The 26,225-nt window shown below is 36.9% G+C and overlaps 1 protein-coding gene across 5 annotated transcripts in view; it reads left to right on the plus strand.

Moving 5' to 3' along the window:
• MPP7 (membrane palmitoylated protein 7) overlaps positions 1 to 26,225 on the plus strand; it is a 110,933-nt gene that overhangs the window by 10,732 nt on the left and 73,976 nt on the right. For all 5 annotated transcript variants that reach the window (XR_006104730.1, XM_042476137.1, XM_042476136.1 and 2 more), the window contains exon 2: positions 24,289 to 24,443. Coding sequence is in view for 4 of the 5 variants with exons in the window: in XM_042476137.1 (XP_042332071.1) it covers positions 24,407 to 24,443 (37 nt within the window). In the remaining variant the exon portion in view is untranslated. The remainder of the gene's footprint in view (positions 1 to 24,288; positions 24,444 to 26,225) is intronic.

Here is a 26,225-nt window from a genome sequence, read left to right on the forward strand (position 1 = left end):
TCCAGCTCATGAGATGCAAGCATTAACGTACAGATGGTTGTCAGGACCGGCTTACTATTAGGCAGTGAGACAGCTGGACAAGGAGTGGCAGTCAGTTGGTGGAAGATAACAGTGTGTTCCACACAGCTTGTCTTGAATCCTCCTTAGTTAGTTTTTTGCCTTAAGTTAAGAGGTAGTAGAGGATGTTGTCAGTATTGAAGTGGTACAGCATTCAGCTTCATCTTAAGAGATCTTACTTATTTAATGTTAGGGTAGATTTAAAAGGACAAGAAAAAAAGACCAGTTTAAACAAAACCTGTACATTTATTATATTATATTATTATATAAACAAAGGCACATACTAGTTGGTTGCAATAATCATGAAAACATTAATTTGAAGCTTATATACAGAATAAGAATTTTCAGAGAGATAACCATTGTTCCAGGATAAAAGAGGGGATGGGTAAGGTTGAAGGAGATCTGATTTATTTAAACATACGTAGTTCCAAACAGCAAACCTTGATTTTGTCATTTTATATAAGGGGCACCATTTGACTATCCCATTGTATTTAATTGGGCTTGAACATCCATGGATTTTGATAGCCACAGGGCGTTCTAGAACCAAACCCCAGCAAATTCCAAGTGCCCACTGGACCTAGTTGTGGGAGTGGGATCAAAATGTAATTTGACACAGAAAAATGCAACTTCTAATACTGCTCACAAATTTTGGAGGGTCATGTAAGAGGATATAGGTTTCTCAAATGACTGTCCCTTTAGACCTTTAGCATACATTTTATATAATTACACCCAAAACCTGCTGCCAGAGGCAGACACCTTATTTTGCTTAGTTGATCAGCTCTGCGTGTGAGCTATAGACTCTCCATATGGAATTTAGGAGTACATACTTCCATATAAACATGCATAGGTACTAAACTGGCTTGGTTTTGCTGAACTGAACTATTATCTACCTTCACCTACTGTGAAAGCAATAAAATCTGCTTACCCCCATCATTATCCAAAGAGAATTATTTTATAACATGTGTACCTGAGATAAAAATCCATATATTAGTATTTTAAAAATGTTTTTTAGATTTTAAAACATAAAACATACTGTATATAACTGAAAAAACAAAATATACGCATTGCACATAACACAGATAACACAATCCTAAAGTATACAGAACATGGCAACAAGATTGGTCACTGGATCCTCCAGGACCAGTCATATAACACCTGTTCTACAAGATCTACATTGGCTGCCCATTTGCTTCCGAGTGCAATACAAGGTGTTGGTTATCACCTATAAAGCCCTAAATGGCTTGGGCCCAAGGTACTTGGAGGACCGCCTCTCCCCATACAGTCCGCCCCGCACTCTCAGGTCGGGCGGGAAGAATCTGTTAACAGTTCCTAAGTCGAGATATATTTCATCTTCTCAAAGGGCATTTTCTATCTCAGCCCCACAGATTTGGAACTCTCTGCCCGACGAGCTCCGCTCGGTCACCTCTATAGACTTGTTTAGGAAAAATTTGAAGACCTATCTTTTCTGACAAGCTTTCCCCCATGTTCCTTAATTATACCATCCTTCCTTCCCTTGATGCACATTTGTTCGATCCAGCTATTGTTTGTATTGGAGGTTTTAATGGTTTTATGTTGTAATGTTTTAGGTTGTATTCTGAAGTTTTAATTGGTGCGGGAAGATTGTTGGATGTTACTGGGGATATATGTTGTTTATTTTATTGTATTATTTTTGTATGTTGTGAACCGCTATGATCTACCTAGGAATAGCAGTATACAAATAAAATATTATTATTATTATTATTATTATTATTATTCTAAAAACACACCCTAAATCAAACTAAACAACATTACCCCCATACCACCTATTCCCTCCCTTTGTACAAAAGTATAACAATAAACAGCCAAAGCACAGCCCCACTTAATAAAACTAATGCAAACTATACTTGACTTCCCATTTCCCAAGCCTGAAAATACTAATGCTCAAGCTATATAATTTCTCAAATACTATCAAATTTTGTACAGTCAGCCCTCCATATCCATGGATTTTTTTATCCACAGATTTAACCATCCATGGCTTGAAAATATTTTTTAAAATATAAATTCCAAAAAGCAAACCTTGATTTTGCTATTTTATGTAAGAGATGCCATTTTACTATGCCACTGTCTGTAACAGGATTTGAGCACTCACAGATAGTATTTGAGCACTCACAGATTTTGGTATCCATGGGGGTCCTAGAACCAAACTCCCCTGGATACTAAGGGCCCATTAATTCTGACCTAAAATAATTGAAATTGTTTTAAGCCTCATTTTTGCAGGCATAATCTTCCAGTCTTTCTTCTTCATGAAAGACAAGAATAGTTCCCAGCCTTTTAATTAAAGTTCCCATTTTGTCCATCTCAGCCAGTTCAAAAACTTTAACACTTCACTCCTCTTGTGTAGGAAGGTGAACTGTTTTCCAGTTCGCAGATCCATATATTAATATATGTAGTATGACAGAAAACTATTGTCTCCATCCTTCTGCTAATGGATTAGAATTTGTGAATATGTCTCATTTCAACTATTTCTCTTTCTAATTTTCCCTTGAAATTTCTTTGTTCCCAAGCTGATACTTGAAGGTCCTTGGCTGTATGTCCAAGAAGCCCGAAATGTTCTTCCACTGGTTTCTAGGTTTTGTCATTTGTAATATGAAACCCTTTGTGTTTCGTCTCTTTGTAGAGACTGCCCTGTTTGTCTGATAAGAGTAGAGAAGGGTATTGCTTCCTGTTGGAAGATGAACAAGTGCATGCATCTCTAATGTTGTGGGTCACTTTGGGGCAGGGGAGAGAGGAATGGAGGGACCAGGGGATTATGAAGAATCAAAAAGAATTCAAGTTTATTATTATTTTAGTTATCTTCTCAGCTGGTACCAGTGTAGCAAAATGCACTACAAAGTGGTGAAATATGCAGAAGGATTTAAACATCCAGTATTTTCCAGAGTTGCATTCCACACACTCTAGAAAGCCACTCTTAATATTTCTGCTCCTAAGAGAAAGAACTTGGCTCATATGCTACTTCAGCATACTTCTCCTGAAGTGCAGAGACTTGATAGCCCAGGTGAACTCATTCACTGTAATTAGAAACTAGAACTACCAAGCACAAAATTATGCCTCTCCTCTACTTCCCCTACCCTAGCATTTTCCATATATATAATATAAGGCATTGTTGTCCTTATAGTATTAATATCTTAATGTATATTATTACATTGTATTTAATATTTATGTAATAAAGCCAAACCATTCTCCTGAATGGGATCCAGAGTGCCTCACAACATGAATTTTAAAAGGTTAAATTAAATGTTAATAAAAATTAAATGTTAGTTTAAAAAAGTTTAAAAGAAAGCTATCTTATTGAAACATCAGTACAGTTATCAGTAAAACAACATAAAATAATTCAAAATCATGACAGGAACAATAAAAACGCTGGCAGACAGAGCTGAGAGAGGTTAACCTACACAACTTTAACCAGGTCTGTGTAATACAAGCCAGCTTGGCATGCTCATTCAGGATCAAATCCTAAATCAGTGCTGCTTTTCCGTTTACCAACATAGCATTCAGGAGCAGTATTTTCAGCCTGCTAGGTCTGTTGCCAAGACTATCTGATTGTTTGGGACAACACAATATCTTGTGATTTTTCCCTCTTCTGTGGTTATGGCATTTTCTCTCCTCTATTTATCTGCTTGTACCCATTACCGTTACAGGCCAGTTTACTTTGCCTTCTATGCTTTGTGTATGGCACTTTTTTCTTCTTTTTTTCATTGCGAGTACGGCAAGTTATTTTAAAAGATCACAACTTGCAGATTTAAAAGAACTTGACTTCCCTCCCAGTTCTAAGGAGAGAGACTGTCTTTTGCCCTCACTCCCCTGAAATGCTGAGCCCCTTTGGTGTTTGCCCCATCGTTGATAACCCTTATGTCTCAGGTAGTATTATAGGTGTGGGTTTGTCTTGCTAACTATCTGAAAGTAATTCCCATTCTATTTACATGCAGCTTGTGCTACTTGGTAAAGATTTTCAGTCTTAATCTTACTTGGTAGGTTGAGGGTTATCTGTTTACACTTGCTATCTGAACATCTGCTGCATTTTATAAAGACCATTATGCACTGAGATTGGCATGCATAGCTAAAGCATTTTCATGTTGACGTGGAAGAATGCATTCATTTCACATGTATACATATGACAGGCTGGTGTTCCATTTTGAACTGTAGTTTGCATGTGTTGTAGTATGGCAGAATCTCATTCTGATAATTCAGGGAAGTTATCGAAGAAATAGTGCTTGAGGCTGGGATTGTCTTGAATAGAAACTGTGGTCCATCTTAGCTAACAAACTACCTGTCTGCTCCTCATGGAACTATTTTTGTAACAGAGCTGAGAGGGTTTAACCTTGTCTTTCTCTGCAAGATGTTAGTTAGAGGCAAGGTATCATCTTACCTTCCTTTGTACCCGACTTGGCTGGCAATGAGACATTATGTATATGCAAAATGAACTTTTGAAGTCAAAGTGTAGGTCTGCTTTGCATTTAACCTGGAAAAAGAATCCTGTTCATTTTAAATCTTTAGTTATTTGAAAGATTTGAAGCAGGACGAGTTAATTTAAGTTGTGTTCTTTATAGACTACAGCAAAACATACGATTGTATAGATAATGGAAAGCTATGGGTGGCTTTGAATGTCATGATGGGAGTGTCACTCTATCTGATAGTCCCGATGAGAAATCTGTACTTAGAATCAGGGGCTACTTTTAGAACAGAATTCAGAGAAACAGAATGGTTCTCAAATGGTTTCCTGTTTGTTCAGTTTGAATTCAGAAAATATAAGCACAGCAGCCTTAGATTAAGAAAGAAGAGGAGTGAAGATAGGAGGAAGGAACATCAACAATCTTAGATATGGAGATGATACCATATTACTAGCAGAAAACATCACAAACCTGGAACAACAACTAAAGTTAAAGATTAATGTGCAAAGGCAGGTATAAAGAAAACAAAAATAATTACCACAGCAGAAATACATAAATTCAATCTAGGCAATAAAAAAAATATCAAAATAGTTGAAGAGTTCCTGTTCCTTGGATCAAACATTGATTAAAGACAGTGTCTGCAGTGAAGAAATCATAAGAAGTCTAGGAATGGGAAGGGCAGCTACTAAAGAACTAGATAAGATCCTAAAAAGTAAAGACATACAACTGAGCACTAAAGTTAAAATGGTCCAAGCCATACTGTTTCCCATCACCATGTAGGGATGTGAAAGCTGGACAGTGAAAAAAGCAGAAAAGAAAAAAACCCTCATTTATGTTGTAGTGCTGGAGAAGAGTGCTGAGGATACCATGGGCAGCCAAAAAGACAGACAAATGGTTCTTAGAATAGATCAACCCAGACCTCGCCCTGGAAGCCAAGATGACAAAACTGAGGCTGTTGTACTTTGGTTACATCATGAGAAGACATGGCCCATTAGAATACACAATAGTACTAAGAAAGGTGGAGAGCAGTAGAAAGAGAGGAAGACTGCACACCAAATGGCTAGACTCAATCAGGGAGATCATGGACAGAAGCTGGGACTAGTGAAGGGAGCTTACTCAGTCATGTGGCGCTTGGGTCTCAAACTGCTGACCTTGCAATTGCCAGAGTCAGTGTCTTAACTGATAAGCCACTGCATCCCTACCATGTGTTTGTTTATATTAATAGAGATACCATGCTTTTACCGTAATTATATTAATATTAACCAAATAATTTACGATAATACATAAGCTGGCATGGTGCAGTGGTTTGAGTGTTGGACTCTGATTCTGGAGGCTAGTGTTCAATTCCCTGCTTAGCCATGAAACCACTGGGTGACCTCAGTGTCAGGGGGAGGCAATGGCAAACCTACTCTGAACAAATCTTGTCAAGAAAACCCCATGATAAGTTTGCCTTAGGGTTGGCATAAATTTGAAATGACTGGAAGGCACACAACAACAGCAACAACAAACATATATTCAGAATTTTAAAAATACTTTAAAAATAATTAAAAGTAATTAAAATATCTGATTGAAAAAACTGATTTAAATATACCGGTAAACTATCCCATTAAAAGCCTCCATTTTTATTTACTTCCTACACGTATAGCATAAGACTAATCAGAAGGTATTCTATTATAAAATAATGGATAGAACAGTTTCTAATATTTGTTGATAAGTGATCCTTCCGGAATCCTCCTCACACTCCTAATGTTTATAGAAGTGATAGTTTGCTTCCTTTTATGAAAGAATTAATTTCTGTTCCAAAAAAATGAAGATTATATTTAAATATTTGAATAGCCCCATTGCTATGGTCAAATTTTAAGGTCCTGCTTATCAAAACTGGGAGAATGGGTGTGTCTGTTAATGCTGCATAATGAAAGCGTGACTTGCAGTTACAATGTATTAATATAACCAATAATAGAATACACATTACTTTGTAACTGTGATCCAAATATGGTCCTGAAATAACTGAGGAATAACATGCAATCTTTTAATGGTGCTAGAGTGCTCAGTCACAGCATGTTGTGACAAGAAGTCATCTGCATAGTATTGAATTTACTGTGAATAAAATAAAGTGTTTAGAATTTACAGAGTTCTTTTGAATAGTCAAGAGTGATTTCCCCACACTATTTTTACAATTCTTACAAATTATGCTAAAATGGGGGGGGGGAATGGTCATGAGGAGTATATTTTTGCATTGACAATAGACCTGTTTTAGCTCTGGCACTCAAGAACAGAGTCTGGGTCTCACAATTATATAATTCTAAGAATATATCTTTTACATTGGCTCCAGCTGGTGGATTTTTGGGTTTCAAATGAAATTCAGAGCAGATCCTGCAAGCCTGAGGTCTACTCACTCTGATGTAGTCCATAGTCACCCTTCTACATTTGTGGGGGGTAGGAGTCACTCACTTTCCCAGCTTTTCACCACGATGCTTCATCCAGTTTTAAACCCCTTCCTGGCCCATTGTCTTCCTCATTCCAATTATCTTCCTCCCAGTCCTCCTCGTCCCAGTCTCCTGTCATTCCAACAGCACTAGCCCATCACTTGCTTTTCCTCCTCCAAATAAATCAAATTCAGGGTGAAGCATGCATGGTGTTGGCAAGGCACATCCTACTTGACTTTGTGAGGTTGCCTTTGAAAAGTGCTCAGAAACTTCAGCTGGCCCAAGTTGCTGCAGCCAGACTACTCACTTGTGCTGGCTGCAGAGAGCACGCAACTTCTTATTTGCAACAGCTCCACTGGCTGCTGGTCCATTTCCATGGACAATTCAAATGCTGGTGATGCTCTATAAAACTCTGCATGACTTGGGTCCAGGCTATTTAAAGGATGGTATCTTTTATGAGCCCATTAGAATGTTATGATCATCTGGAGAGGCCTTTCACTCTGTTCTATCACATTCTCTGGCTCATTTGGTGGGAGCAAGGGAGAAAGCCTTCTTGATGGCTGCTTCCAAACTTTGGAACTCCCTCCCTAGGGAGGCCAGGATGCCCCATCCTTTCTCTCCTGTCATCAAGTACAGTTCTAATCAGTATTGTTTTTAAATACGTTGTTAGTTGCTTTGAATCTGATTGAGAGAAATGTGGAGGGCTAATGATAATTCAAAGGTTTATTCTTGTTTATCAGAATTTAGGTATTAGATATGTACAACCCTCAAGCTAAATTCTTAACGTGTGAATTCATTTACTAAATTAAAAGTAACGGTGATAATTTTGCAAAAATATAATAGTTTAGTCTTACTGGGAAACAATTTGTGAAGTGCTTGTTGTTCCTTTTTTGGCTGACATTTAGAACTGCATGTAGAGAATTTTGTAGCTCATTGATATTCGGCTTCATGTTGACAGCTGCAGGTGGTAGTGATCAGTGCCATGTTCATTGGTCTGTTTTCTATGTTTATTTTATTCCAGGCTTATAACTGGAGTATTTGGATCGCTTCACTTGGATTTTCCATCACTTTTTGTTAAACTCAAAAACAATTCTCTTGTATATTATATCCTTGTTTCAAGAGAGATTTCGTAGTCTAATTTTTGCATAGTCAAAGAATGTAAATAATTCCTAGAGTGGCTTTATGGCATTAAACTGCATGACATTACAACTTTTTTTTAACCCAGTGGCTTTACATATTAACTTGTCACTTGGAAATTAAGAAGCTGATCTCTAATCTTAAGCAAGTGCTTTGGGAGTTGCAGCTCCCATTTTAATAGATATGTAGTATTGGTTCTATACAGAGATGAGATAGCTAGATGACAAAAGAAATGTAGTGATAAAGATAATCAAGTTGTGAATCTTGATTCTGAATCTTGGTTCTCAGACTAATGCCAAACAAGAGGCATTGATTAGAAACTGGCAGTGTTAACAGCTTGCCTTCTCTTTACCATAACTTTCTGCAGATAGATGTTGTGAAACATTTGATGCTTTATAATTAAACACCTGTGTTTAACTGGAAGATAATGGTGGTGGGACTTCTTAGCAGTTTTGCATTAGAAATGTTTGTGTAAATGTTAAAATTACCTTGGGGGGATGACTTCTTGGGGGAAAATACAGGTAAGATTTTAGGAAATGGGAAAGCTTGAACGCACTTTCTCTTAAAGGTCAAAATACACATGCTGTGAAAGAGGTGTGATCAACTTTCCCAGCTCTTTTTCTTTACTTAGAAGCTACCATGGGAGCTGTCTCAGTCCCATATGCTATGGTTAGTGACCAGCCTTCTTCCAAGGTGTGGAATGAGTTGGTGATCACCCTAGAAGTGTGTAACAATCCCTGCCACTTCTTCAGTTTTAAAAGTAGGAGGAAGGCTAGGGGTGGTTTGATATTACCCTCCTCATTGGCTTTACTGTTTCAGATTATCAATAGGAAGGAGAAATTTGGAGACAGTTGCTTGAAGCCTTTGAGACACTTTCAGACTGTGGAGCCAAATCAGTCACTCCATCAGTTGTTCTGTTGAGAAGGATGAGAAGGTGGTGCTTGGGCATGACTGATTAAAGGAGCCTCACATAACAAACATTGTTTGTTTATTTATTTAAATTTTTAATATCCTTCCCTCTATCTAAAGATTTCAGGGAGGCACACAATAAAACCAACCTGACTAATGTCAAACTGTGTAAACTATAAAAATGATCTTAAAAGGCTAAAAACATATTAAACAATTCGATAGATTTTTTTAAAAAAAGAAATATTAAAACTGGTTAATATAGTTTGAAACATTTAAAACCATGTACATGTGAGGGCTTGTGTAAAACTAATTAGGGCCCAAATACTTCAGAGAGCAACTATGTTTTTACTTGACAGCAGAATGACAGCAGTATTGGCACCAGCTGGGCCTCCTATTCCATACGTGGCATGCCACAGCATAGAAGGCTGTGCCATGTCCTTCCATAGCATATTGCTATGACTGATAGAAACAAAGCAGAACCCTTCCAGCAGTACTGAGGTTTTGAGGACGTATATATATGGAGAGGCAGTCCTTCAGGTACTGAGGCCCCAACTCATTTAGGGCTTTAAACGATATTACCAGCATCTTGAATTCATTCCATAAGCATAATGACAGTTAGTGCAATTCCTTTAAAAGCAGTGCTAAATTTCTATGATGTTCTACTGAGCAGTCTAGCTGCTGCATTTTGCTCTGATTTCTGAGTCATCTTCAAGGGCAGCTCCATGCAGAGTTTATTGTACTAGTCTAATTACATAATCTAGCAACGTAAGGGGGGGGCCTTTGAAGCATCTCATTCACAGGGACGCCATGAGTCAAGGTTGACTTGAAAGCAAATAACAACAACAGCAGTGCATGGTCTACTGTGGCCAAGTTATTCCTGTTCAGTAAAGGCCATAGCTGGTGGACCAGTTGCAGCTGGCCACAAGCACTCTGAGCAACAGAGTCCATCTGGGTCTCCAGTGACAGTGTATCAAATTTTCAGATGACACCAAATAAAAATGAATTTCAACAGGGAGAAATGTAAGGTACTACATCTAAGCAGCAAAAATGAAATGCACAAATATAGGATGAGTAACACATGGCTTGAATGTGTATGTATGAGAAGGATCCTAGAGTCTTAGTAACTACAAGTCAAACATGAGTCAGCAATGTTATGTGCCAGCCAAAAGAGCCAATCAAATTCTGTGTTGCATCAACTTGACCATAGTATCCAGATCAAGAAGAGTACAGTCGTCCCTCCACATTTGCAGCTTTGACACTAATGAATTGGATCATGGTAGGATCTAGATAAAGCCCTCACCACAGATCTTAAAACTTGGGCAGGCCCATGTAAGGGAGATAGTTCTTTCACAAACTGGACCCAAGCTAGTTTTCAAAGGTGCTCCCATGTAGATTGCATAGCAGTAATCCAACCAGATGTAATCAAGCCATGAGACAATGAAGCTAGACCATACTTCTCTAGGAACAGGCACAACTGGAACACTTGTTGTAGCTATGCAAATACACTCCTGGCTACTGCTGAAACTCAGGCACTATAGTGGGTAGTACATACCTAGTGTGCCTTTTGTAGCCTAGCTACCCAACTTCATATACACACCCCCAAACCCAGCAGACTGGGACAAGACGCCTGGCCAGGGGAATGAAATTTTAATAGACCATAGCAACTCACCCCTTGCCCCCCCCCCCCCCCCCGTGTGGCCTATTGTTGCACACACAACTCAGGTGCAAAGAGTTTGCAGAGACCTCCATCCACTTCAGCCAGCCAGCTCTGAATAATACAGGCCAGGTGGCATGCTCATCCAAGACCAAGTTCTGTATTATAGATGTTCTCCCACTTACAAACCCATCATTGAATAGCAACATTTTCAGCTCAGGGGCCTGTTGCCAAGGCTATCCAGGCTATTTCAAGTAGAAACAGTTTGGAGGCAACCAAGACACTATGGATCTCTCTTCTCCCAAGCACTGCTTCCTCACTTCCTATCACCCACCCATTATTTTTGTAGTGGCAGCTCCCTAATTTACTTCCCCTCCTCTGATCTCAATATGATTCCTTTTCTTTTGCCATCAGGACAGGTTGTTTAAAAAGACTTAAGTTTTGCAAAGAAGAAACAACCTCCTTCCACACTCCCAAGCAAGGAAACTGGCACTCACCTTTGTTCCACACCTGAAGTGGCAGCCCTACAGGGCTGAACCCTTTTTGGAAGCATTTCTGGCAGCTATGGGTCTCCCTCCCCAAACAGGCAGTTTATATATCTTTCAGGAAGGGGCAGGTGTCAGTCTGGCTCACTTATACCTGGGGCCTTGTTCTGTAGGCTGTGAAAGTCTGTCAGGCATACAGCATCTGCACAAGACAGAGACAGCCACTGACAGCAGCAACAGGTAGGTGATGGCAGCAGCTTGCTGAAAGGCCTTCTCTTGTTTGGGCGACGAAAGTGATGATACTCGTCTTTCTCTGGTGTGCTCAAGCCACCACCCCAGACAGGCAGCTCATATTCCCTTTCAGCAAGAGGACAGTCTGTTTAGTTAGAAAATATGAACAATTAATATATTAGTGCCTCTCAACCCGGACATGCTTTTTTTAAAGCAAGTCTCCACACAATCTGATTTCCAGACTGTAACATGTAAATTGTGAAAATGGGAAACCCATAATTTATCTTGCATCATTATAGTATGCAATTTAATTGTTTTGCACAATTGCTATTTTGTTAGTCATAGTGAGGGAGTAATTGTAGGATTTGTTTTGTAGGATTGTAGAATTATGTATATGCCATGCAGAAATGGTACTGAAACATTCATTCTGCTTTTTTAGTATTCTGCGCATTCTAAAGGTCCACAAGAAGAGTTGGTAACCTGATTGTTATTTTCTGTCCTAGGGCATTCATCTGATTTATATGTGTTTTTCTCCTTGTGGATTGAGATAAGCAGGTAACAGTAAAGACTAAAAAATATTTGGCTGCTTCTAGCAAACAGAAGGTACAACATAATGTGTTGTATCTTGTTTGGAGTACAAATAAAATACAAGGAATTTAATTTGTCTTTGGTTTATATTTGATATAAGATACATTTTATAATTGATTTATTCTTAAATTTTTAATATGAAAAATCTATTTTTTCCAATATATATTGTTATGTGTTTTCAAAGGGATATGGTTCACACATATAAAAAGACCGACATGCCAGTTGTTGAAAGCTGTTGCTTATAAGGTGCTTGCAGTCATGATAAGTGAAGTACTGTTACAATGAGAAACTACTCTGTTAGTTTTATATTTGATGTACCATAAAGACTGAGTTTTGTGTTGTAATCTGTGTTGTTGTTTCCTGATTTGTCACAGACTAAATTTGTTGTCTTTGGAAAGCCACTAGACCCCGGTCTTGGCTCTCCATCTTTAATACGGAGGTAATGATAGTTAAGTTCTCTTCCGGCGGGCTTACCCATCTGACCCTGTATAGGAGATTTGTTATAATAAAGCTCCACTCCTTTGATTATTATTCCGGCATAATTTTATTGTTGTTGTTATTGTACAATGAGATGTTAATTTTATTTAAAGTAGTAGTGTTGACTGTAATTTTTTATTTTTGTCTCTGTATGCATTTTACTGGTTGTGATCCCACCTTGAACTGCAGGGAATATAAATAAACTATTTATTATTACTATTATTACTAGCTTTCACTTTGAAGGATTAGTGAGAGAATGAACTGATGAAGGTGTAGTAGTAGCCACTGCCCCACACACACTTAAGGATTTTACATGCAGGTGAAATCTGTATTTACTGCACACCCCCAAACTGTTACTCATCATGACTCATTGTAATGGCTACTATTATGGATAAGACCCCCCCCCCAAAAAAAAATTAGGGCCAAGTCTGACAGTTATCAGTCGGTAAGATAACAGAATTATCTATAGATAGTATTGATCACTGACTATTGATTTATTTCTGCAGAGATGCTAGTTTTTCTTCATCTTTATGCTGTTAATTGTTCAACTTGTGAGCATCGTTATTACATCTTTTACTTACACTGCCATTACTATGGTGACGGGCATTGTCAAAGCCTGAGCATTATTCTGATCTTCATACATAAAATATGTAAAGTACATTCAAATTCATGCCTGTAATTCTGGATAACACATTGTGCATCTTTAGATTAGATTTGCTTCTTCTGTGAGTGTCTCCCAGTCTGATGCAAGGTGGAAAGTTGATTCTTTCCTAGGCAAAGAAAATGTGAGTGGAATCTCAAGTCATATTTGTTTACTTTATGCATTTGGCTTAGTTATTGAATTGGATGAAATTTGGAGGCATAGTAGCTTTTCTAAGGGGATAAAACCTGACAGATGTGAAAACAGGCTTATATGCTAGATGCCTTGTAAAATTTGCTGTAAGATGAGATGGCTACCATCTTACAGCAAAAAATTTTTCTTTCTGAAAAATTGCAGGCATAGTGGTTGTTCTGTCTGAGAAGCTGAAGTCTGACAGATGGTATAAAGATTGTTGTGGGTAGGCTTTGCGTAAGAACAAATTTTTGTTTTGGAGTTTTCAACTCCGCATCCTGTCCCCTTACTTGGGGGAAGGCAATTTTTTTCCAAAAAGGACACATTATCATTGGGGATGAAATGTACAAAATTTCAGCATGATTGATTCAAAGTTTTTCTTTTAATGGTATGTATTTATAAAGTTAATTGGGATAGGATAGGAACCTACTTTCTCTTCATGATTTTGTGGACAGTTTGTAGATGTGCCCAGATGTGCAGTATTTTCATTTGTTTGTCAAAAGCAGCCTTTACGGTTTGTTTGTCTGTCTGTTTTTAAAGAGAGGATCTGTTCCCTTCTACTGCATATTTTCTGATAATTCAGATAAAAACAAATTACATGACAGAGGTGCCTTTGGGAAAAAGAGTTGCCAAAATTCAGAATAATAGTTGGTAGGGATGATGGCGTTGACGTTGAAATCACAGAAAGTTTCCTGTGCAGCTGACAGGATTGTTGGCACGTGGCAGAGGCAAACGGATTTCCGCATCCCACTTTCAGACTAAGGATTGGCAACTGTCAGGTTGGGGGTGCATTGAGGAATACATATCCATTCTTGAACGTTTTAGCAACTTATTTGTTGTTTGTTGTTGTGTGCCTTCAAGCCATTTCTGACTTAAAGTGACCCTAGGGTGACCCTATCATGGGATATTCTTGGCAAGTTTCTTCAAAGGGGGTTTGCCATTTGCATTGTTTGAAGTTGAGAGAGTGTGACTTGCCCAAGGTCTCCCAGTGGATTTCCATGGCTGAGCTGAGATTTGTGCCCTGGTCCCCAGAGCCATAGTCCAATGCTGAAACCACTACACCATGCTGACTCCCTTAATTGTTTTCTAAAAATAGTGCTACTTTGGAATATCTAGTCAAAAAGAGTTCAATGAGAGTTACCCCTCTCCCTGATCAGATGACATTTCCTGCTGTGAGAGTAATTTGTTGTTAATTGCTTGGAGTGATTCCCCTCCCAACTCATGGAGATCCTGTGGATGAAACACTTCCAATACTCCCTGTCCTCCACTGCTCTGCGTAGATCCTCTAACTTCATGCTTATCTCCTTCCTAGTTGGTTCCATCCATCTAGTATGTGGTCTCCCTCTTTTTCTACATCCCTCCACCTTTCCCAGCATCATTGCCTTTTCCAACGAGTCATGCCTTTGCATGATGTGTCCAAAGTATGGCAACCTCAGTTTGATCATCTTGGCTTCCAGATGATTCAGGCTTGATTTGTTCTAGGACCCATCTGTTTGTCTTTTGGGCTCTCCATGGTATCCCCAGTACTCTTCTGTAGTATCACATCTCAAATGAATTGATTTTTTTCTTACCCACTTTCTTCACTGTCCAGCTCTCGCATCCATACATGGTGAAAGAGAATACAATGGTTTGGACGATTTTGTCTTTAATGCTCAGTTGTATATCTTTATTCTTAGGATCTTTTCTAGTTTTTTCATAGCAGTCCTACCCATTCCCAGTCATCTTCTGCTTTCTTGATTGCAGTCTCCATTCTGATCAATGTTTGATCCAAGGTATGGGAACTCTTCAACTATTTCTATTTCCTCATTGTTTAGGTTGAATGTATTTTCACCCTCTGTGGTCATTGTTTTTTATGTTCAGCATTAAACCTGCCTTTGCACTTTCTTCTTTGACCTTCCTTAATAATTGTCCCAAGTCTGTGATGTTTTCTACTAGTAGTATGGTGCCGTCTTCATATCCTACATTGTTGATGTTCCTTCCTCCTATCTTTGCTCTTCCTTCTTCTGAGTCTAAGCATTCTCTTTGCATGATATTTTTCCACATATAAGTTGAACAAATAAGGTGATAGAATGCAGCCTTGCCTGACCCCTTTGCCAAAAATTGAGAAATAGAGATTGTATTAATTTAATAAAGGACTAGTCTGGAAAGGATTGAAGAAAGAGCACAGAAGGGAAAAAATAAAATTGCACTCAGGATAGCCAAATATTCAGAGAAGAAGAAAAAGGCAAGATGGTGTTTACAAATATGGTCTAGTTTTTGTTAGAATATAAAGTGAATGTGCCTGTGGTAATATGTATGGTTTCATTGGGAGGCGCCACTTCCAGTTCTGTGCAAAATTAGCAGGCTTAAAGTATGTGAGACCTGATTTAGACAAATGTGGCTTCTACAAGCCAAGAAATGTGTTTAGAGCATTATGTTTCTTGTAGAGTATGGGCACCCTCTTCTGGCAGAAACCACTACTGTTTATGAAATATGGGGGAATGTGCGGAAAGCTCTTTCTAGCCTATATAATGAAACTTCCTAGAATCTAGACTAAGGCATAACTTTTATATTACTGTTTTTATTACTTCATATTTCTAACAGTGTATGCCACCATATTTTCCATATTTAACTGAAAATATAATGTGGTGGCATGAGTCTACAAATATAGGCAAAAAGCTTGAACGCATTTGCTATAAAGTCAGGTATACTTTAATTCAATTATACCTCAACAACATATCCAGCATCCAGGTTCTGAAAAAGCATTCCTGTGCTCATTTTGACCAAAGTTAGAAATAGTTATGTGTGGAAGCATGAGATCATTAAACACTATTTATATTCTCGCTGGGTTTCTATACTGAATCTAACAAGCAGTGTCACTGCTTATAGACAGAACATTAGCGCATTATTATTACTGTACTTTGTTTTTCTACCTTTGATGATTTGAATCCAGAGTTAGTCATTTATGCCCTTTATTTCACTGGGTCTACTTTCAGTATGACTAAGTCTGGATCCAGTGCAATGTTTTGTTCCTTTTGTCAACAAACAAGAGATGCCACAGTTGAAAACAGTGTATTTCCTGTGGGAATAATGGGAATTAAGTTTATTTATAAAAGTTATGTTAATGAAGTATGTTTCCCATTAGAATTTACCTGTATATTAAATTCTTAGTACTTGGTTAGAGACAACCCAGAACAATGTTACTAATGTCTGGTGATGTCTCTTGTGCATTAATATTTGTTTGTAACAATGGATGAAATATATTATTGTTGTAAGACACCTTGATCCTATTGGAAAGGCTGGATAGAAATAAAATACTGTTATTATTGTTGTTGTTGTTATGTAAAACTACTGGGATGTCTGCTGGAAGTGACCTATTATTTACTTGTAATAGTAATAAATACAAGGATTCCTGAGGAAGTGAAAGTTTTCTGATTTAAAAATCCAGATTTCTTTGGAGGAAGTGAGTGGCTTTGATGGCTTCAGTACTCCTTTGCCTTCATCACAGTAACCCCTTCTGTTATAAAAATGTGTTGTACAGGATATGCAGGGGCTCCAAGTTAAGGTTTACATTTCCTGGGTTTTGTTTTTTGTTGTTAAAACAAACTGAACAATGCTGTATTGACCATTCTAGCCTTAGCTAAATGATTGTGCTGAAGTAGGTTTTTTTTCTGTTTCAGTAGGAAACTGTATTATATAACTTTAGGCTCTCAAATAGAAAATTAGCAAAATTAAACACAAACGAAGTTCTTTGCCTTGTAGGAGTATTTAAACTCCCAGAACTGAACTGGATCATTAGCTCTGCAACCATGTTTAATACTTTTGGCTCCAGATTTGTAGACTTAAGGAAATACTCTGTTTTTGCATGAACAGAATGCTATTCGCTACTATTCCTGTTGAATTAATTCAGGCAAAAGTTTCATCTTCAAATCAGCATTCATGCCAAATCATTTGTACTTATATAATTTAGCTGTAGTGCAGATTTTGCAGAGTTTTGTTTGCTCTGTTCAGTTTAAATATAATGTTTTGTGCATTTGAAATGATTGAAATGCTTTTTATAACTTACATTTAATTTTTTTAAAAAGAATCTCTTTGGAAAGTAGAAATTAATGTACCAAAACAAATAGCAAATGACCTGTCTAGAAATTTATAGAGGAAAATAGTTCTCCAGAATCAGGTTTGCAGACATTGTCGCGGTACATCATTACAGTGAACTGTAAAATGCAGATGCTGTCACTACTTGAAACATACTGGCAGTATGAGTTCTAGTGAAATAGATTTGGTAGTGGAAGGAATATGTGGGAATGTAGGTTTAAAATTTGTTTCAGTTTTCAGCAGCTCTCAACTGTTAAATGTTGACAGTTTAAGCAGATGCTTGCTTTAGGCTTTTTATTGTTTAAAAGTTTGAATTTTATACTATCCCAAATAGAAGGGGAAAGATCATTAGGCTTTCTTGCAAAAGCTTTATTAAGCTGAGGGCATTGTCATTGCCAGAGAAACATCCAAGTTGTATATCTTACTTGGTATTTGTATTGACAAGGGACAACATTTCTGTGCAAGTATATTCTTTATTAGTTTCTTGTGATATGGATATTACTTATCTCTTTGTGATTATGTCAATTCCAGCCAAAGAAATGACTTCCAGTGTTTGTTTTGCACAAGCAGTTTCAGTGTAGGTTCATGTACCATACAAATGGGGGAAGGTTTCACTGAGATATGGAACCTGTGGATATTTCCTGCACTGAAATCTTGGATCTCTAAATTATACAGAAAGCTATGTGCTGTATCTGACAGTAGTATTTCCCACATTAACTTTATTCTTTGTTCTTAACTTTTGATGCAGCAGGAAGTATTGATGATGTTGCAGTATGTCTGCTCTTTCTGCTTGGATGTTACAGAAATCAGTGTTCTGTATATTCAAATAAGTATTTGTATGTGTGAGGGTAGATTTTATAATACCAGTTTAGAACTGGTGAAAAATAAGGCAAGTGTTAAGGTTAACTAGTGATTTGTAAAACCATGCTGCATATTTATGAAGTTAATTCTAGGACATAATATAGTCTGGTAGAGTTCCAAGATAAAATAAAATACCCCATGATGAAGGTGCACAATTAATTTAGTTAGCGATATGAGAAACCCATCCATTTATAAGTTCTTTATAGTAATATTGCATGCAGTATTTTCAATACCTAAGACAGGCAGAGGTTAGCAACTACACGCAAAGCTGATATTACATCAGTTCTTTTAGGCATGGGATAATCTTTAAAAAATGGTCCAGGGACATTCCTTATTAGTACTAACGGTTAAGCACATATGATGTAATATTTGAAGATGGACTTTTGCTCTTCAAGCCTGGGAAATAGATAAATTAAAATTTTGGTTTTTCTTTCCCCCCCCCCCCCCCCCCCAGGTTTATTTACCTTTTAAACTGTAAAAAATGGCAGACATACATAACACATAAAATGTAGAACACAACAAAACAAAATCCAAAGTCAATATACATTAAACACTGTTTGTTATTAATGAATAATATTTTCTAACCAGTCATTTGTCATAATATATCTATTTATTTTATTTATACTGTATTTTCTATATTATCTTTTTATTGATCTTCAGTGTTCTTATTCTTCTCTTCATTTCACTTCATCATTTTGATAACCAAAGCATTTTGATAACTAAAGTAGAAATATTGTCCATAGAGTATATAGCAGGGGTCCCCAAGCTTTTTGACTCACAGAGCCCTAAAGGGTTGGGAACTGCTGGTATATAGGATTTGTAGAAGACGATTTCTTCCTCCTTCTTGCCCAATTATAGATCCATTATTTACAAATACGGAGTCTGTACTTTATCAATTGTGTATTGAATCCAAATGACTACTGTATTTGAAACATTCTCACAGTCATTCAACACAAACCCCATATCGGGGGGGGGGGGGGGGGGGAGGCTCAAGATAACGTTATTATAAGAAACACGAGTCAATGTAATTCACTGTATCAAGCTAGATTCCTTAAGCCTTAATGTGGGGGCAGTATGTTATAAGTTGCTTTTTCATTAGTATCTAATATAAGCACAATTGAAATAGATTTATTCATTTAAGGCGTCTTTATTACTGGAAATATTACATACCATCTACTGTATATATTGAGGGATAGTCACAGCAGTTCACCCACAATTATTGGCAACAAATTCTGGGTGATAACAGGATTTTGTATTTTTTAATTTCTCTGAAATTGAAATCTCTTACATTGAAAAAAAGTTATGAACTTGTTAATTAGTTTGGGATATATATTGGTTAGAGAAACTATTAGAGGTTGCTCAAATATTTTTATTTGGTAGAAATGTAGAAATCGAGAAAGCTAATACTGGACGGTTAGAAATGTACATTTGATTGATACTTTTGACAACTGGAAGAACTTTGTTTTAAATTACTTTACTTATTTATTTTGGAAAAATAGTTCCAATCATGGACAGAGCTTTCTTTTGCTATATTTATATAGCAATACTTCACTATACTTTGTTTTTGCGATGCAAATAACAAGAAAGTAGTATCTGTTTAATTTCATTTTTATAGTTCATACTTTATTTTATATTATTGGAAGGGAAATAACTGTGGAGAAAACCAAAAATTGCAGGTTTGGTTGTAAATGGCTTTTCTCAGTTCAAGCAATGGAAAAAAATTGCTAAAGTGACTAGCAAAACAGTTGAATTTTCCCAAGGATATGCAGTTTTTTTTCTTAGACATTCATATAAAATGTATGCTTTGTAACCTTCTCACAGTAGCTGAATTTTCCTTTTTCGTGCCTAATTATACATAGTCTTTTGGATGGAAAGTGAGTGAGTGTGTGTGTGTGTGTGTGTGTGTGTGTGAGAGAGAGAGAGAGAGAGAGAGAGAGAGATACATCAGTCATACTGCTCTCTAAGGCACTGTATTTGTATGTTTTCCTTAGCAAAATAATTGTAAGATGTAATACAGCTTTCTGAGACTAAGCAGCTAAAAGTTTAGCTTGTGGTAATGTGAAAGTTCTCTTTAACTTTGGTACCATATTTGTTGGGTTTGACATGTACCTTAGTGGTTAGAAGACTTCAGTGGTAGTTTATGCATGCTACCACATCTGTGTGGTTGGAAGCTTTTCTAATACCTAAATTTCACCAAATTCCAGGAATTGTTATTGCATAGCGTTTAAGGACCTGGGATTTAGCATAGGAAGTCTTCTATTAAAATTTTAATTCTTGTATGAATTAGTATATATATAGTAGTGTGGAGATAATGTCCCATTGCTAAGATAATGGTACATATTTGTGAGAAGTCATGTGAAGTATTTGGCAGTTAAATAATTTCCTTTCGAAATGTTAGTATTTTAGCAAGCGCTGCCCTTACGTGCCTTTCTTATGTTATACATAGTTTTCCTTAACGTGATTTCTCTTTCAGTTATTGCTGTGTTACTATAAGCATCCATACGTATGTATTTTTCAGTAAGAGAATGAAGGCTACATAAAAGTATATTGAACGTTATTGTGAGCCAGTGTTGTATAATCAAAACTTTGGAGATTCGGGTTCAAATCTTTACTCAGTCACAACACTCACTCCTGCCATGTCCTACTTGCAGGATTGCTATGAGTTTTAAATGGAAGGAACAATGTATTCTGCTTTGATCTCCTTAAAGAAAAAATGAAATATAAATGTAATAAGTAAATAAAAATTAAATATCCTAAAGAAAAGGAATCATACTTTTCCACACAACCACTAGATGTCGCAAGTATTACAGGAGCCTGAGAGGTGACTAAGGGCCTGGTGGAAATTCAACATATCACTGAACTTCACTTATTTCACTGTTTCCACATGGTAAATGCCAGAAGAATCTGATACAGTGTGATATAGAAGCAAGGTACAACTGGAATAATGAAATTTCAAAAAATAAGCCTTTTTAAAGGGCTGGTTCTAACAGTTCTATTGGGTATTGTAAATGCCTCAGGTGCACTTGATACTCCTTTTACGTTCCTGGCTTTTCGTTGTGTTTTTATGGAAAGATGGATTGAACTTCAATTTAAGAATATTCGGTAATCCCTCTCAGGACATACTATAACAGCTGGTATTTCTGTGTTGCAGCAAATCGATTCCATGCAACAGTCACCAGTGCTTATAGCTGGATTCTGATTCAAAATTACAAAGCATTTTAAAACAAATTTAGCCAAAGCAAACATCACTGAAAAAATGTAACTTAATTTACAAGTGTATGGGAGAAGACTCTTGTTTCATTCCAAGAAAATATTAGGCTTTTACTGGGAAAGATTTCACCAGGTCATTTATTTTCACTAATATATACATAGTCTTTGAATTCTAATATATACATAGAGATTCTGGGGGAATAACTTCATACCACACGGCTCTTTAAAATAAGGGGTTTGAAAGTTAAAAGTGAAGAATTTAACCACAATAAAGAAAAGGAGGAATGGCATCCACAGTTGTTAATACTGAGTATTTTCTAGAAGAATAAGTCCTTACTCTTTAAACTTAAGTATTTGCAATCTTAATTAGTAACTTTGGAATCCATATGTTCATTATGGATATTATACTTTCACTGTGGAATTAGAGTGCTGTGATTTGCAGCTTAGAAATAGATGACGATCACATAAGAAAAAAAAAGCTGGTTGGCTGATATGACCAGTTTAATTTTGCAGCAGTGGTGTGGCTATGTGTCCAAGTTCTAAAAGATTGTTCCTGGCCTTGACAAGTATATGTTACGTTTGCATCAACATGAGTTGATGTTTTGTGAAACTTGTACAGTGTGTCCCTGGCCTCATTTCAAGTTACTTAAAAAAAATATATCTGCTAACTTATATGTAGATATTTGCTTTTCTGTACTTCAAGGAGGAGTTATGCATAGTGGCCACCAAAATTAAATGCATATAGGGCCATTCACAAACTCAGATGGTGTTAACCTGTCTATTGAATATTCAGTAACCAAATCCTTAAACCTTTAAAAAACTATCATGTTCTTACCTTTAAAGAAGGTAATGATCAGTCAAATTGACCGTCCCTTTTCACAGATGCCTTTACACAAGGCAATACCTGGTACTCTTGCCCAAATCGTCTTGCCCAAATTCACCCAAACTTCTCAGAAGATGGTATATCAGTTCAGTACAAAACACGGAGATAACACCCATCCCTGAGGTGCACTCATCTCCATGAGACAAATAAAATACATAATAGTGTAATGTACTGACAATATTACCATGTTTATAGGGGACAATGGGAAACTCCACAATAAGAAAGTGATTTCAGAAGTAATCTCTATAGTTAGAATGGAAGTAACATCAAAGTGGAATTCATGAAGGTTATCAAGGGTTTGGCATGCAGCTTTTATGGAGAAATTTACATATAAATTTAGAGCTATCAAAAACAAACCCAAGATGGTTTTCTATTTCTTTGTGACTTAGAAACATCAGTGTCGCACCCATCCTGCCCCCAGTGGACAGAGTATATCTCTGGAGAGATGTATACTAGCCAGGATCTTTGTAGAATATTGTGCAATTGTGAAGCTGTTCAGATGGACTGAAACACAATTGAAATTTACAGTGGACTGCCAGAAGGGGGAAAAAAACCAATACTCAGTGCAGTGTCTGTATAGTTGTAAGGATTTGTTTGTTTGTTGTTGTATTGTTAATAATAGTAAACCTTAAATTTACAAAGGTCACTGGTGAAAAGTGTTACCTTCTAACTTTTATGACATATAGCCCAAACTTGATATTTTTGCTCCCTTTTTGAGTCATTAGAAACGTCTGTAAAGGTGCTGAAACTAATTATTTTGGAAAGGATCTAATCTTATTTGAAAATAATCTGCAGAACATAAATCACATGGCTTTGAATTCCTTTGATTCTTTCCAGGAATATGGAAAAAGGAGGGGAGTATGTTATGGCTCTTAGGCCACTGATTGAAGTGACATAATGCACATAGGGCTAGACATATTTTGTAAACTTGTTGATGGTTGATACCATCTCATAGCATGGTCCTGGTTTGAACTTCCATATTATATCATTTCTTCTTAAAAGTAGCCAGTAAATATATGTCTTTTAAAAGTACTTTTACTAACTTAAAATCTCAATTTAACAATTGCATGTTTGCGTCCTTGTGTTACTATCTGGGACTGGTGACTATAACACAATGCAGGAAGTACTATTTTCCCATAAGGCAGAAGTGGGAAAATATAAGTATCATTGGTGGGGGAGTGCTCAGGCTATAAAACAACTCCTACCTACATTCACTAAGTGTGAATGTTTTTCTCTTAGGTTGTTTCCAGATAGACATTGGCTAGCATAACAGTGTGCCCTTCCCTTACGTGGGGGACCCCCCACATTAGGGAAATACTGTGTATGGTGGAGGGGCTTGTGCCTGTGGTGTGCTGCCACATGCACCATTGCCTGTTCTGTGCATATGGCGTGCCCGCATATGAGACGAATACACTGTACCAATGAAAAAACATGCACAACTATACCATCTTTGCCATCCTAATAGACTTCATTGATATGATGATGGAGGGAAAACACAGGGAGGACTACAAATGGAAGACAGTGCCATGTGGACCCTGATTGAATTCTGTTAGTGAGGCTGAGTTGCTGTGGAATAGAAACTTTATCAGGAAGGACTCTTAGAAATGTAGGAGCATGATACAAAGAACTATGAAATATTTTTTATCTAACCGATTTACAGACTCGTTTTTCTTGAACAACAGTCTCCTATCCTATATGGTAATTGCTTTTCAAACAGCATAGAGCTTGAAAAGAATTTGTTTATACTTGGGGTTAGGATGTTAGTGGTTCAGTCAAAATTTTAACTGGTTAGTACAAGTCCCTTCCATGCACTTAAGACTCTTGTATCAGACAACTGATTGGCTATTTTCTAATGTTTTCTTGGACATAAATGAGATTAAAAGAATGAGACAACATTTTTTTTTGAGATTCTGAAATAGCATCTGTTCAGGTTTGAGGAAATAGATTTCAAATTGCTACAGTAGGTTTTAATGACAAATTACAGTAACTTAAAATAGTAACTTTTAATTTTTTTGTGTATGTTTCTATTTTTTCCAGGACACTTCGAAATTGCCTAAATCTTTCTAGAGAAAGTGACTGCAAGTAGTTGAACTGAAACTTACTACCAACGTCTGAGTGAAGTGCTGTTCTAGTGTGTATCCTTGTTGTAGTCAGCATGCCAGCTTTATCAACTGGATCTGGAGGTGACACAGGTAAATGAACCTGGTGTTGATAATTCTCTCGATGCTAGCTTGTATTGACTGTGTGTAACTGTATGTATATTCTCCTAAACTATTTCTAGCTGCACAGAAAAAAAGTGTGTGACTCAGGTTAAGGATGTAGATGGGACACACTGAAAATGCATCATATTGCAGGGAAAAACCTGTGTGCAGGCAGATGGCATCTGAACTTTGACACGAATGTACTGTAGTTGCATATCCAAGTTATGTTAACAACTCCTATTTCAGTAAATAATAAGAGCAGACTGTAACATGAGGCTCATTTTTGTGATGCTGAGTGTATGTTTTAAGCAAACAGTTAAAGAAAGAGAAGTAAATATTATTGATGGAACTTAAAGTAAGCTCAGTGGCTAAGACACAGACTCTGACAATTGCAAGATCAGCAATTCAAGGCCCAAACACCATATGATAAGGTGAGCTGCCGTCACTAGTCCCAGCTTCTGCCAGCCTAGCAGTTGAAAGCTTGTAAAAAGTGCAAGTAAATAAACAGTAGCTTGGGTGGGAAGCTAACAACATTCCATACAGTCATGCTGGCTACTTGACAGCGGGGTCATCTTCAGACAACGCTGGCTCTTCAGCTTAGTAACGGAGATGAGCATCACCTCCTACAGCCAGTCACAACTAGACAATCTTGTCATGGGAAAATCTTTACCTTTACTTTTAAATTAAGAACTAGTAATTGTTTAGTTTAAATTTAAAGCAAATGGATATGTAGCAGTGTTGGATGCTATCATCTGTGGTACCTCATACAAATAATATTGTATGTTAAGTATCAGTACATTTGAAAAAAGTGTGAAGTTTACATCCAAGGAGTTCTCCCGTTACAAGCATGTTGTGAAGAATATGTTTCAGTTATAATGTATGTTGGAACTTCATATAAGGTAGCAGATACATATACCTGTCCTTATTTTTGCACCTGCTGGTAAACAATTTAACAATAAACATTTCTGTAGATTTTAGAACAGTAGATTTTATTTGTACCTAATGCATGTTACCCATCCTTCTCATTGACTAAAGCTGAAGAATTTGCTTGATATCCTGCTATGTTACAATTTTTCCAGTTTCTTAGTCAAAATGTATAGAATCCTGAAAGTATACAAGTCATCTTGCATCTTCTGAAATGAATTTTCAAAATTGGTTTTATGTCTGATCTTGTTAGACTTATTTCTTGAAAGCAACCCAGATGTTCTCAACACATGGCAAAAAGGAATGCCTTTCTGGAGCAGCCAACTAATAATACAAAATTCACTAATACATTATAGTTCTTTCTGTGTAATTTGAGCTTAGGCTAGAAGAGCTTAAAGGCAAGTAGATGAATTCGAGTGAAGTCTCTTCTTGAAGTCACTTTCACTGTTTACTTCAGTATTCCAAAGCTGCTGTTGGCTTATGAATCTTGACCAGATACGAGCGTGATCTAAAAACACTGGGTAGTAGTGTATACACCTATGGAAAGTTATGCTCATTCACGTCTAAAACAATGGACAGTTTTTAGAACTGTTCAATGTCTGCCCAATTCTGTTAAAGATTGTTTATATGGTATATTTAATTGGTATATAACTTTATTTATTATGGTATTTTATGATGTGAATTAATCCCTATTATTTATACACATGTCTATGTAGAAAATATCCCATGCAACAACCAAAATCCCAGTGTGAGAGGTCATCCCATGGGGCAGTTAATGCTGATGTATATTGTACTATGGAGTAGTAAATATCAGAATGTAGGTAGTTTTTAAAAATAGATATTTAATTT

This window comes from Sceloporus undulatus, chromosome 6 (genome assembly GCF_019175285.1).
Source record: "Sceloporus undulatus isolate JIND9_A2432 ecotype Alabama chromosome 6, SceUnd_v1.1, whole genome shotgun sequence".
Classification (NCBI taxonomy): Eukaryota; Metazoa; Chordata; class Lepidosauria; order Squamata; family Phrynosomatidae; genus Sceloporus; species Sceloporus undulatus.